At 38.7% G+C, this 15471-nt stretch overlaps 1 protein-coding gene across 1 annotated transcript; it reads right to left on the reverse strand.

Annotated features, from left to right (window-relative positions):
* Nucleotides 1-6019: 6019 nt before the first annotated feature.
* Nucleotides 6020-14930, reverse strand: LOC112198605 (disease resistance protein RPV1). Its single transcript, XM_040518972.1, is given in 12 exon segments — nucleotides 6020-6456; nucleotides 6553-6728; nucleotides 6809-7026; nucleotides 7829-7934; nucleotides 9053-9178; nucleotides 9534-9651; nucleotides 9961-10088; nucleotides 10260-11285; nucleotides 11454-12356; nucleotides 12504-12791; nucleotides 13000-14092; nucleotides 14209-14930. Coding segments are annotated over 5 exon segments (3549 nt in total). The 5' UTR covers nucleotides 14733-14930; the 3' UTR covers nucleotides 6020-6456; nucleotides 6553-6728; nucleotides 6809-7026; nucleotides 7829-7934; nucleotides 9053-9178; nucleotides 9534-9651; nucleotides 9961-10088; nucleotides 10260-10544.
* Nucleotides 14931-15471: the final 541 nt, after the last annotated feature.

Consider the following 15471-nt stretch of genomic DNA (forward strand, 5'->3'; position numbering starts at 1 on the left):
CTGCATCAGCAAAACCCATCAAAACATCATTGTCGTTTTGATGGAGGGGAGTAGGATGAGGCAGGCCACCCTGGACGGCGGCGGCGCCAGCAGTGGCAACATGGCCGATGGTAATCCTTTGGACGGTGGCGTTTTGCCTCTTGGGGCCCAATCCCAAATTTCTGTCATTCATTTTCTCTCTGTAGGGATAAAATAGGCCCATATCAATCGTACCTCTTAGGTATCGAAAGATTGTCTTTACACCAATCCAATGGCGGCGTGTTGGCGCAGAGCTATGTCAAGCTAACAAGTTCACTGCGAAGGAAATGTCTGGTCTTGTGCATTGAGCTAAGTACAATAATGCGCATATTGCACTTAAATAGGGCACTTCGGCCTCTAATGATTCTTCGTCCTCATCCTTTAGACGAAACAGATATTTTCCTGGCTCAAGACTACGACCAATCATGGGAGTACTCACAGGCTTTGCTTTATCTTCATGAAAGTGCCTTAGAATTTTCTGTGTATATGCAGACTGATGGATCAAAATTCCATCACTACGGTGCTCGAGTTCTAAACCGAGACAAAACCGTGTTTTCCCAAGATCTTTCATCTCAAATTCGGATTTCAAGTATTTAACAGTTTCCTTTAACTCATCTAGAGTTCCAATTAGGTTCATGTCATCGACATAAACTGCTACGATTGCAAATCCGAAACTTGTTCTTTTAATGAACACGCATGGGCATATTTCATTATTAATATATCCCTTCCCAATCAAGTAGTCACTTAGACGGTTATACCATATCCATCCGGATTGTTTTAATCCATATAGTGAGCGTTTTAATCTTATTGAAAACGCGTTCCGTGGTTTAGAGCCACTTGATTTGGGTAATTGAAGTCCATCTGGGACCTTCATGTATATCTCTGAATCTAGATCCCCATAGAGATATGCTGTAACCACATCCATAAGATGCATGTCAAGTTTTTTGGAAAATATCAAACTGACAAGGTAGCGGAACGTTATAACGTCCATTATGGGAGAATACGTCTCCTCGTAGTCGATTCCAGGGCATTGTGAGAAACCTTGCGCCACAAGGCGGGCTTTATATCTTACCACCTCATTTTTCTCATTACGCTTTCTAACAAAGACCCATTTATGGCCAACAGGTTTTACATTACGGGGTGTCTGCGTTATAGGCCCAAATACCTGTCTCTTTGTTAGTGAATCTAATTAAGCCTGGATCGCATCTTTCCATTTAGGCCAATCCGCTCTTCGTTGATATTCTTCGACAGAGAGAGGTTCGATATCATCATATTCTATAATTTCTTTTGCAATATGATATGCAAATGCATCATCAATCGCCATAGAATTTCTATCCATCATCTCATCTACACTAGTGTAATTCATGGAGATCTCTCTATTCTCTGGAGTTGGTTCTGACATTGGAGCATCCCCCAATGATGTCTCTTGGACATAACCATAATCCGGAATATTCTCATGAGATGGTTACATCGATGATTAATGGATTATTTTGTGCCAAACTCGCTTTCTTTCTTGGGCGAGAATCCATCGAACCTATAGGCCTCCCGCGCTTCCTGGCGGGAGCCATGGGCCTAGCCCCAACGTCACCAAGGGTGGGGACGTTGGCGCCATACTCATGTACTCTTGAGGTGGCGTCATGTCCTCTAATTTTAGGGACATCAATCCTTGCAGGCACATTTGCAGCAGGTATGTGTGATCTCGTCACTTTAGCGATATTAGAAAACGCATCAGGCATCGATTTTGCTACGTTCTGAAGATCGAGAATTCTCCGTACTTCAATTTCGGACTGTGCGGTTCGGGGATCAAAATGAGACAGAGTGGGGACAGACCACGACAATTCTTGTCGTTCCTGTTGAACATTTATGTTCTTATCTCCCCCTAACGCCGGGAAGACTGTCTCATCGAAGTGACAATCCGCAAATCGAGCGGTAAAGATATCGCCTGTCAAGGGTTCTACGTAGCAGATAATCGTTGCAGAATCATATCCAACAGAAATGCCTAATCATCGTTGAGGACCCATTTTGGTGCGCTGTGGCGGCGCAATTGGCACATAAACTGCACACCCAAATATGCGTAAGTGTGAGACATTAGGCTAATACCCAGTCACCATCTGGGATGCAGAAAAGGGTTGAGTGGCAGTGGGTCTCAGACGAATAAGCACAGCTGCATGCAATATTGCATAGCCCCAAGCAGAAATAGGGAGATTGGTGCACATTACCAATGCCCTAGCGACCATTTGTAGTCATTTAATGGCGGCTTCTGCGAGACCATTTTGGGTGTGAACATGAGGAACTGGATGTTCAACTTCAATCCCAATGGACATGCAATAATCATCAAAAGTTTTTGATGTAAACTCCCCAGCGTTGTCTAATCTTATAGACTTAATAGGATGATCAGGGTGGTGAGTTCTTAACGTAATTATTTGTGGAGAAAAATTCAGTTACCGTCCCCAAACTATTCTGCCAAGGCCAATTTGATACCCGAACTCTCAAAAGTATCAATGTGATACCTAAAGACCTAAATTGGCATCAACGTGATACTTCCGTCCAAAATTTCTGACGGCGCCATTTGTTTGCTGACGTGGCAAGCACGTGGGTCTAAAAAAAAGTGAAACAACCCATTTACCCTTTTTTTTGGAGAAAAATTTAGTTACCGTCCCCAAACTATTCTACCAAGGCCAATTTGATACCCGAACTCTCAAAAGTATCAATGTGATACCCAAAGACCTAAATTGGCATCAACGTGATACTTCCGTTCAAAATTTCTGATGGCGCCGTTTGTTTGCTGATGTGGCAAGCACGTGAGTCCCAAAAAAAAGTGAAATGACCCATTTACCCAAATCGAGCAATTGACAGTGTGTGGGAGAAGCCAAAGGTACCAAGTACCAGCTGGCAAGTCTTTTTCTTGATCTAATTGTGCTCAATTGCTATCTGGGTTGGTTTTGCTTTTTTGGTTTATGCTGGGTTTGTTTTTAGTTCTTATATACATGAATTCATGTTATATGTTGCTTTGGCCTTATGATTGTGATTTTGATCGGTGTATTTGGTATATGTTGTTACTGACATGACGACGGCAGTGGAGGAGGAGGATGCTGAGGTTGTGGTGGTGGAGGAGGGGGTTTGATGAATGGAGGTTCTATTAGCGAATGGGTGACGGTCTCTGCGAAGAAAGAAGATGGTTGGTGGAGCTAAGGTTCACCAAAATTCAGTGTGCAGCGAACTAGTTTTCCAGTTGGTTGCCCCGGAAGAGGAAAGTTGCTGAGCGGAGAAGAAGGAAATCGGTTTTGGCGGAGAAGAAGACATGGGTGTCTCTGGGTGCCCAAAGCAGTTTTCTGGGTGCAGAAAGATTTGATTTTTTTTTTTTGTTAATCGTGTCACCCAACTTTCGTTTTGGGTCCGTCTGCTGGGAGTTGAATGCGAAGAACATGGATTTGTAGCAGGAATTGGAAAGGATGATGGCAGCGTTGGTGATGGTTTGGGCGGAGGGGAAGGAGATGAGAGAGAGGAGGAGGAGAGAGAAGAAGAAGAGGACTGAGTTTGAAGAAGAAGCAGAAGCCATTTTTCTTTGATTCTTGGGTGGAGGAGAAGGAGTGGAGCTTGCGGTGGTTTGGCTAGAACAAAATCCCAGAAGAAGAAGAAGAAGAAGAAGAAGAAGAAGAAGAAGAATGAAAAGAAAAAAAATGCTCCTATCATCTAGGTGCTTTCACTTAGGTTAATTAGTAAAGGAAAGTAAAATATGGGAAATCATTTGCTTCAAATGTTTCACATGATCGACTTCTTTCTCATGACTTAGATGATCAATTATAGGATTTGAATTGAGTTTAATCATATGGAATTGGTTTTGATCTTTGTTTCTTACATTTCATCCTTGTATATATGTTTTTATATTTTCTTTATTTCATTTAATTTTAATTTCAATTTTATAAATCTTAAAACCCCCTTATTTGTGTTTACTTGTATATATTTATATTCTTTATTTTATTTTTGTAAATAATACTTTATTATTTTAATTCTTTATTTGTTTACACAATTGTATATATTTATATTCTTTATTTTATTTTTGTAAATAATACTTTTCTTTATTTGTTTACACAATTACAGGTGTACCCTCAATCCTCGGTTAGAACGATCCCTACTTATTCTATACTAACGATGACATTTTACAGGGTTAAATTACGCGCTCATTTTGTGCGTGTCAATTTTTGGCGCCGTTGCCAGGGATTGACACTCATTTTGAGCGTGTCAATTTTTGGCACCGTTGCCGGGGATTGACACTCATTTCGAGCGTGTCAATTTTTGGAGCCGTTGCCGGGAATTGACACTCATTTCGAGCTTGTCAATTTTTGGCGCCGTTGTCGTGGATTGACGCTCATTTTGTGCGTGTCAGCAAACAGACAACGCCGTTAGAGATTTTTGACCGAAGTATCACTTCGATGTCAAAATACGTCTTTAGGTATCACATTGATACTTTTGAGAGTTCGGATATCAAATTGGCCTTGGCAGCATAGTTTGAGGATGGTAGTTGAAATTTTCTTTTTTTGAGGAATTAACCAAAAAAAGGGTAAAAAGTCGATTTTGCCCTTTTTTTTGGACCCACGTGCTTGCCACGTCAGCAAACAAACGGCACCGTCAGAAATTTTGGACGGAGTTCATATGATTGCATTTTAGGGGTTTAGGCACCATATATGTTCCCCATTGTATTCGGAAGTTTAATAATCAAGACTTGAGGGCAGTTAATGAAGTGATATGACGTACGTGCTGATAGTAAAATGCAATTGGCCATGCGGTTCAAGACCCAACCTTTACAGAAGGCAGGATTATTAACTATAGGTAGAAGGCAAGAGGAGTTATTGCAGGGAGCCTCTGTATGTAGAAGGCAAGAGGGAGTTGGGAAGAACAAACAAGAAGAAAAAGAAAAAGGAGAAGTATTAAAGATAACTGGGCCCGTAGTGGTGTTGAGTAAATTAATACAGTAATTTAGTCTCGAGGACAATATATATGCTATGAGTCTATAAATGTATATGTTATTACTCTATTCCTCTGTAAATAGATAAAGATATTAGAAAGAGATGCATACCTGATTCAACAGAAAACTTTCCATCTTCTCCACAACAAAACCTAGATTGTCACACAATTGATGGCAATTCCACAAGTTGATCCATTCAATCCCTTGCGAATCTTTCTCTTCTAATACCATTGACAACTTTGAATATGTTTCCAATGATTCACATTCACTTGCGTCTATCCAATTTACTTTCGGTGGAAGTTCTGGAATTTCACGAAGCCACTTGCAACAATGCAAGTCCAGTTTCCACAAGTTGACAAATTTGCCAATGTAGGTGGGAAGAATAAAAAAATTGGTTCCTGATATATCTAATTCAGTTGAAGTTGACAAGCATACCAGGTGAACCCCACAGCTTTCGAGTTTTAAAGCCGTTGGCCAGTAAAATTGGATCTGACATCTATAAGGCAACGACCAACACAATTCATCCGCCCTTGGCTTCTGTTTAACGGGTAATGGAATATACATGAGCTGATGTTGTTATCTCTTCTTCTAAATTGATCCAAATTTCATCAAAAGCTTTTCCCCCAACTCCTTCAAACATTTCAGAAGAAAAACAGCCTTCTTCAAAAAGAGCACAGAGAGCCACTCCTACGTTCTCCCATTTTAAACTTGTAGATCTAATTTTAGAAACCTTTTTTTTTGTACACAGTAGGGAATGCTAATGAAATTCTCCGAAAGGTAATAAGCACTGTTATTTGATCTGAAACAACCTCACCAGTCACCATACAGCAGAAGCAGTTTTGCTACTTCCTCTTGCCTCTTGGTTACAAAACAAGGAAATGAAAATGACACATGCCCTTATTCCTAGCATCAGATTACAAATACTTACGTCTCAGTTTCGGGATTCAACTAAACCACTCTCAAAGAACACACAAGTGAAATTTGCTTCCAATAATGCACCTCGAGATAGAGCAGAAGCAAATTGTATCAGGACACTACAAAATAAGCTAATTAATATTTGAAATTTGAATATCTACCTCATAAACTCTGTGAGGAAGAATCAGTATCAGGACACTACAAGATAAGCTAATTAATATTTGAATATCTATTGATTTTGCTTGTCTAATCTTCACAACCACTGCTATTTTTGAAACAACCTCAGCATACAACACCTGCTCTGATGAACTAGTTATATTTCTACTACTTCCTTCCTGTGAGAGTCTGCATTACAAAAGCAAGGAAAAGAGAGATACAGGCTTATATTCTTAGATGATTACAAATACTTGCAATATAAATTCGTCTTTGGAACTCAATTAAGCCTTAGATATCGGCCTCATGATGTTTGGAGCCTCAAGCAGGGAAGCACTAGCATCCTGCCATTTGCCTATGGCTACATCTGCTGCAAACTTTTGACCAACCACCCAACTAGAAGACTACAATGAAAAAAACATGAGGTCAGATTTTTTCAAGAACAGATGAGAAATAAAAATTGCCATCATCCTCTTTTTTCATGTGCTAGAAGTACTAACCATTCATGTGTATCATATCTTATTTTGGTACTAAGGTTGTTGAAGGAAAAAGTAGCAGAATATTAATTGGTGTATAGCAGGGGAATCGCACCCATTGCTTGCTCTAACCATCATAAGAGTCTCACCACTCTCAAGGTATATCACCGTATGTTTGCTGGTAACCTCCCAAGTTCCAACTATATAAGCAAAGAACAATTATACTAAAAGGTCAAGAGCTAAGCATGTTTAATTTAAACTACTTGACCAGAGATCATACCTTTGAGATAGGTAAAATCCATTAGTGGACAAATCTAGGTGGGGTTCATTTGATGTTTACAGCACCAACTTGCTTGCATGAATCTGCAACATATGCACACTCCAAGAAGCAGTACTCACAGCACCTATTCCATTACTTTTACTTCCTCATGAGGAAAGCCCATGCCCGCCGCATCACCTTGAAGCAGAATTTAACCAATGCCAGACTAGATTTCTTAGCTGATACCAAAAAATGATGTACATGATCTAATCAAATCATTGGCCAACTTTGCTTATGAATTTAGAAGTTTTAATCTATATATAACAAATAATCTGCCACTGGCATGTAAATGTGCCAGGAAGATTTTCCTTGAAGTGATAGTTTCACATTCCATTGGCTCAACACAATGACCATGTGGACAACGCAACATCGTGCCTCTTAAACATGATATGTTTTAATAACTTACAATGAGTAATGCAGCAGCAATGACTTGGTTAGAAAAGAAATATCCGCTTTGGAAACCTAAGATTAAGCCCACCCCATTTTGGTCCAAAGGAAAGTCTCCATGGTAGTCTAAGGGTCTTGTCAGGTTAATTTTCAGTTTTATGTAGAATAATTATGAGCCTAGTGCTTTTAAGAGTATTAAAATCTTAGGGTGAGTATTCAAGGGTCTTGAGTGTGTCTTTATGTCTATTTAATAAGTATTGAAGAGTCTTATTATTAATAAGTCTTTAGTAGTCTTTTGGTGTGCTAGGAGTCTAAGGGTTGTGTTTGGAGCCTATAAATATGGTTATCTATTGTAAGCCAAATCAGATTGGAATGAATTAAAGTTAAATCCTTTTGAAGGCTTGTGCCTTGGTTTCTCTCTCCCCTTACCTTCCTCGCTCTATTTCTCCCTTCTACAGCTAAGAACCCTCTGTTTCTTCTAAAATCATTCTGCTTTCTTATTCTCTCAACTCTCCCAAACCACCCAAATCATACTCTCACCTGCTGTTGCTCTCTGCTGCATCAATGAGATACAGGAAGGGAAATATCACATACCTTTACTTCTAGCTTATTTGCGGTCATCTCAAATTCAGTCAGATCAGCACGTACCCGACTTTTCCCAAATCTGCAACCATTCCAAGTGGAGAGTTTATAGTTCCCACTGCAAACGCAAGCAACAATCTAAATGTAAAACATTAATCAGTTTACCACCCATAAACATAGTAGTAAATATATAACAAGCGAAACCAAAGAAATGAACTAGAAATCAAATATTAATTCTGGATCATTTGAATGCACTACCTTAATTGCAGTGCCTAGCTGATTGCCATAAAAATTCTCCACAATAACACAGAAAATTCTCCACAATTACACAAAGATACTCATCAAAGGCCTTTAGGTTCTCCCAAGTACTATATTATGCTTGTTATTTTTGTCATGTGAAATTTTTGTTAAATTCTTAGACTGATTCAGATTATAATATTCTTGTATTTCTAGATTTGAACAAAGTATACAAGTTTTTTACAAATCAAACAAATTGGCTTCTAAGAAACAGCCTCATCATACATTCCCATATAGTACAGCAATGTCTGTCTTACAACCAAAATGAAAGAGTGCATATTCTTCACTACTTGCAAAGATGGTCAAGTATACCAATTATATAGTACAATTCTGAGGTTTGAAAATCAATCTAATGATATAAAGATTAACAAGAAAATAAACATATGTATGTCATTCAATACATAAATCAGAACAAATGACACGGAGAATAAAGAGGAAAAACCAAATGTCTACAAATGTCAACCCTAGAAAGATATTTGCAAATTTTAGAACAAAGAGAAAACCCTAAATTGCAAAAACTTCAAGGAAGGAAGAATCACGAAAATCTCAATTCTCTCACTTCAAAACTATGAGTTGAAACTGCAGCAGCGTTTCAAGTGGTTGCTTCAAACCACTGGAAAAGAACACATCTGAGTGAAATTTGTTGCCCTTAATGCAGACTACCACAAGCATTACATAGGGTGAAACAACAGTTGGCATTCAATTGAAGCAGACATGGGTGGGATTTCTTCAAGGAATTGGCTGAAAAGTGAGATATTCTGTTTATTCCATTAAACCCGGTTTATGATCAAATAAAGTCTAAATACAAACCTTAAAATGTGCGTACTATTATTCTGAAACTGAATAGTTTTAATACTTCCTCTAGGTTACAAAACTTGAAAAAGAAAATGATACATGTATTTAACTATTTATTTAAGAGGATTACATATATACACTTACTCATTGATCAGTTTTGATGAATAGAAATGCTTTTTGGAGAGAGCCTGATCCTGCAGCAACCTCTAAAGAGACACATGCCACTTTGTAATGAATTAGAAAACTCTCATTAACCATCTTATATGATCACTGCAATGCAATACAGCCAATCAAACTTTTTTCAAGAACGCAACAGAAATAAAAATTTCCATCAGTTAATGGAACCATATATTAAGATCCAAGTTCTTTCATTATATAAGTATTTAGTTTCATCTCTTTCTTACGGTGCCACTAGACCTTTTGAATGGTAACCAAGTTCTTTCAGTATACAAGTATTAGGTAGAAGTAGTTTCATCTCTTTCTTACGGTGCCACTAGACCTTTTGAATGGTAATCCAGAATGGTGTTAGTTACTGAATATGTGCTACCGAATTGATGCAGATAATTAATGCTTGCTTGCATGAATCTACAACAGAGGCAAACTCCAAGAAAGATTAACTACTCACAGTATCAATTCCATCCTTAGAAACAATGAAAACCAATTCCTTCTTCCTCAAGAAAGTCATCTTCCACCTGCCCCATCACCTTGAAGCAAGATACTTGGCCAATGCCAGGCTAGAACGTCTGATACCAAAAAATTGTTCTAAATGAGTTTGACAAATTATTGGCAATACAGATTAATGAAATTCCAGGTAATTTGTGGAGGAATAATGTGCTTGTGGGCTTGTGGCATGCACATATACTAGGAAGATTTTGCTTATAGTGATACATTTCATATTCCATTTGCTTAATCCATAGACCATGTGGACGATGCAACATCATGCCTTTTTCACATGAGATGTTTCGATAAATGTAAACAATAACATATGGGCGATTGAGCCCAGAATTACTAGGAAAAGAGCAAGAATACAACTAGAGAAGAATAGCATATACCTTTGCTTCTAGCTCATTTGCGGTTGTCTCAAACTCAGTTAGATCAGCAATCAGCAAATGGAAAAATCTATCGTCCAACTTGGCCAGGGTCTGTAACCCTTCCGAGTGGAAAATCTATATAGTTCCCACTGCAAATGGAAAAAACAAACAAATGCATCATATCAATCACCTAGCACCGATATTCGCCTACAACAATGGAATCAATTGAGGACAAATTCACCAATTTTGATACCACAAAACAATCATTCCTATAAAAACATGAAATCTGCAGAATTTTAGAACAGGGAAGAAAGCCAGACCTGAAATAGCAGCTAGTCTCTGAAAGAACATGGCATATAGATATTATTGTTGGAACTATGGAGTACTGGCTGGTGAGGTAGATTCATAATTCGCGAGAGTCGACAGCGAATCGGGAAGAAGATCAAGATTGGCTTGCCAATCAGAAGTTTTGATCTGAGGTGGATGCAAATGCAGAGTAATCGAGGATGGGAGGCATTGATGGTTGCTCCTCAGTGCAGTGTCGGTTTGAAGGAATTGGTTGCTCCTCCTGCTCTTGTCCATGGTCATAATTTTCGGTGGCTCCATTACGAGGCCTCTTTTGTTCTGGCCTCTTCGGTGGCATATATATCTGATGTGGATGTGGATGCAGATGCAGAGTAATCGGAGTAGTCGTGGATGATTGGGTTGGGAGCCATCGATGGTTGCTCCTCAGTGCACAGTCGTTTCGAAGGAATCATTCCTATTGGTTGCTCATGCTGCTCTTGTTGATGGTCATACTCATAATCGTCGGTGGCTTCAGTAAGAGGCCTCTTTTGTTCTGGATTCGCATAAGAAAACGAAAGGCAGTCTAGCATACCACTCTCATGGGCAGGTTCAGCCGCCATTACAATCTTATTTGAATATTCATTCGGTGGTTGGCATACGAGGTGAACTCCATAGCTTTTCATTCCAGCACAGTAAAATCGAACTTGACACCGACCATTTTGATCCTCCTTTCCCTTTATTTTATCAGATAATGGAACATAAGCTAGCCAAATGTGGTCTGGCGCTGAACTGCGCAACTTGGAACACTGATCTATGAGTACCTCATTGATGGAAATATCAGCTCGATCCTTGATAAAAAAATAAAAATTTTCGTCAACTGAAAAACAAGAAACAGAACAAAGAGCCACTCCTATGTACTCCCAATTCAATTTGCCTGGGATTTCAAAAGAAATTTCACATTTACTGGATGGGCCTTTTTCATTAGCAGTAACCTCCTTCGAACAATGGAACCACTTCGGAATCCCACTACCCGGTAATACAAGACTAAACCAGGAGTTGTTCTGCAATAAAAATGTCAACTATGTCAATACCGCACATATTCTTTCAGGTGAGAGAGACCCCTATGTGTAGCTGGGTCTCACCCCATATTAATAAGGTGTATGCATCACCAAATATTGAAATTACATAAAACAAAACGAGAGAGAGAGAGAGAGAATAAACATATATACCTGATTATTCAGCAAAATACTTTCCATCTTCTCCATGTCATAGCCCAGATTGTAACTAAATCTATGGCAATTCCACAAGTTCATCTGCAGCTTATTCAAAGACTTGGGAAATATCAAAAATCTCTCCAGTGATTCACAGTCCCCCGCATTTACCTCAAGTATATTTGCTGAAAGCTCTGGAATCTCTCGAAGTCTCTTGCAACAATACAAGTCAATCCTTGGCAAGTTGACAAATTTGCCAAGTGAGGGAACACTAACAAAATCGTTACTTGAGAGATCAAGTTCGATCAATGTTTTCACGCAATCAAGACTCCCAATGAAATCAACAGTTGATAAATTACATCCGTTGATTTTGAGCACACGGAGCTTGGGAAGCGCTAGTGAACCGCTGTCATGATCATGTGAAATGCTTGCTTTTGTTGGAAATGTAACAAGTTTTGAGCATCCACTCACATTTAGAATCTCTAAATTTTGCAACCCATAAATGCTGAATGGTAGAGTCGTAAGATTTTTACAATGATGTAGCTGCAACTCATTAAGCCCTATGAGATTTTCAATTGACGGATGCAATTCTTTAACAAGAGTGAATGATAGGATCAACACTCCTAAAGAATCCATCTTTCCAATAATTTTTGGAAATTCCTCTAGCCTAGTGCAATCACTAAGATCCATAGCAAGGAGAGATTTCAAGCTAAATTCGGTTGGCAACTTAACTAGGTTACAGCAGCCTTTAAGACTTAAGGTCACGAGCTTATCTAGGAATCCAACAGAATGATGAACCTCAACTAAACTTTCACAGTCATCTAACTTCAGCTCTATTAAGTTGGGTATTCCGGTGAAGTTCGGAAGCTCTATGAGGGATTTACAACCTCTTAAATCCATAGATGTTAAACTTGAAAAATTCTGTGCGGCAAGGTAAAACATAAATGATCAACCAACCTGAAGCACTAGTAGTTTACAACATTATTACTTATATATATATATATATATATATATATAAGTAGAGGAAGAACTTCCATGAAATAAAAATGGACTATTAGATTAAAGTACCTTATGTCCCTTCCATAGTCGTGTGATTCCGTGGCTACCACGAATATTGAGCTTTACAAGTTTGTTTGCACGAAAATCAGATGGAAAGGATTGCAATGGACTAACAGGCCAATCAAGCCACCTCAACTGGTCTGAGAGATAATCAATGTTTCTAGAAAAGGATTCATATCTCTGGTACATGCCCATAGAAATATATTTAAGATTCTTCATCTTTGAGAAGGTTTTGGCATTCAAAGATATCAAAGATGACCACCACGAGACCTGAACGCCTATAACTTTATTTGTTCCCTAGCAAAAGAAAGCAAGCATATTAACCTAGCAACATTTATGGTTGCAATTTATATTCAGAGTGAAGAAACAAAAAACAAAAATAGCAGTTTCTATTGGAAGCACAAGGACTGTTTTAATGGACTTTTCTTCAAGGTTTTAGTAATAAATTATTTCAATATAAATTGATTTCCGAATTGAAAAACAAAAATATCATTAATATACTTACTGTATTATTTGTTAGAACGTGGTTGATATCTTCTTTACTCCACACTCTACTTCGTTTTCCGGGCTCACCAGGTGACTCTTGATACACTATGTCTTTACCCATTTCTTCTATCAAGTCATGCATCCAAATCTTATCTCCGTCAATTCTTATCAAGGCTTTTTCTTGGAGTTGGGCAATACCAGTCACTGATTTCATATCATAGCAAGCTTCTAGTATCGGTTTCACACGATCTACTTCCTTACCTTTAAAGAAACAAGCAATATCAAGAAAATATCCTTTTAAATCTACTCCCAAAGCATCATAACTTATTTTGAGCACATCTCTTATCTCTCTATGGGGATCTTCTCCCCGACAACCATCTAAGGTAGCTTCCCACTCCACTCTGCTTCTATAAAATAGATGAGAGCCTAAAACTATCAAAGCTAATGGAAGGCCCTGAGCATAGCATACTGCACATTGTGCAAGTTCCAAATAATCACCTGGAGGTCCATTTCTTTTGAATGCATTCAAACTAAATAAGTTCAAAGCTTGATGATCATTTAACATCTTGACCTCATATACTTCATCAACTTGATGAGCAATTAGCCAACGTTTATCTCTTGTTGTTATGAGAATTCTACTACCTGGCCCAAAACAATTAGGGGATGGAACTAAGTTCTGTAATTGGCTAGAATTACTCACGTCATCAAGGATTAAGAAAACTTTTTTTTTTCACATCCTTGTCTTTATCAAACCGACTCCTTTATCAACACTGTGCACCTTCAAAGTTGAGTCCCGTAAAATATCAAACAAAACTCTCTCTTGCAGTTGGACTATGGCAGTTGATCTAACATCTGCCAAGAAACAACTACATGCAAACTTTTGGTGAATTGAATTAAACGCATCTTTTGCAATTGTGGTCTTTCCTATTCCACCAGGCCCCCATATGCCTACCATGCGAACAATATTTTCCTCGACATGTAGAAGTCTGTTGACATCTTGTCTACAAGACTCTAATCCAATTGGATGTTCTGTAACATGCAACTCACATGAAGGGTTAACTACTCGGGTGGACAACTCACCAACAATCTTCTTGATAAATTTAGCCTCGGACCTATGATTTTAAAAGCATATATACGAAATCAAATAAAGTAGAAGATTAATGGTGTCTTAAAAAATATAAAAAATAGGCTAACTAATAAACTAGCTAGTGGGGGGTTAGAGACATACTCGCCATCCTTGAAAGGCCATCCAGACAAATCTGCTGCTTCCTTGAGAGCTGCCTTCCATTTGCCCATGCTATCCTCGTATTTGCATTGATCAAGTGTAGCAAATGCATCACCGAAAGCACCACTTTGGTGTCGAACATCTGAGGGATCCACCTTGTAGAAAACCGCTCTAACCTCCTGTCCTTTGGATTTTCTGCATTCAAGTATCTTGACCAGTTCATCTAAGCACCACCTTGAGGAAGCATAATTTTGAGAGAAGACTATGATTGAAACTCTTGACTCCTCAATTGCTTTGACAAGAGCCGATGATATTTCTTCTCCTCTTTTGAGCTCATCATCTATGAAGGTCTCAATTCCCCTGTCACACAAAAGGCTGTGTAGATGATCTGTAAAATTAGAACGCGTATCCTCGCCTCGAAAACTCAGGAAGACCTGGTATGTGTAGTGATTTTGGTGATCAGTAGAAGAAAGAGGGAGAGAAGAAGATGAAGAACTAACTGCTGCTTTAGTGGTCAGAGAAGCCATATTTTGCTTGATCGGTCTCTCTGAATTTTGCCTTCCTAGTGTGGATTGTTTTTCTTTCTTTGCAACTTCTCTTTTACTTAGCACTCACGAGGCGCACTTGCAAAGCATCTTCTGCTTTGACCTTTTCTTTTTGACTTGGAAGACTCTTTTTCCTTTTTTTATCATCAGAAAAGAACATGAAGAACTGGCTGCTTCATTGGTCAGAGAAGCAATATTTTACTTTGATTTGCTTTGCCTCATCTGTTGTATATGGTTTCTTACTTTCCTTCTTAGTGCAAGTGAATATATGCGATTGTTTTTCTTTCTTTGGAACTTCTCTTTTATTGTACCTAGCACTCACGAGGCGCACTTGCAAAACAGCTTCTGCTTTCACTTTTTCTTTTTAACCTGGACTTGGAAGGCTCGTTTTTTCGTTTTCTTTTATCAGAGCTGATGACTTGGAATTGGAAGCTTCAGGCCTGGGGTTGCGATTTTGAGTCAAAAACCGCGTTTCCTGAACATATTTAATAAAACCAGTCGGCAATGTGAACATTGAGCGCACTTGGCAGGCAGCTTTCGACTCCCCCTTCCTTTCTCTTCGACTCTCCCTCTTTTTCATTGAATCTCTCTGTTGGTTACTTCTTCAATTCTTTTAGGTTGGTTATTTTTGTTCTTTTGTTTCTTCAGCTAATCACCACTGATGTTTAATTGTATTGAACCCAATAACATTCCCTACTCTTCATTGCTCAGTAACACTCCC

Source organism: Rosa chinensis, chromosome 4 (genome assembly GCF_002994745.2).
Source record: "Rosa chinensis cultivar Old Blush chromosome 4, RchiOBHm-V2, whole genome shotgun sequence".
In the NCBI taxonomy this organism is placed as follows: Eukaryota; Viridiplantae; Streptophyta; class Magnoliopsida; order Rosales; family Rosaceae; genus Rosa; species Rosa chinensis.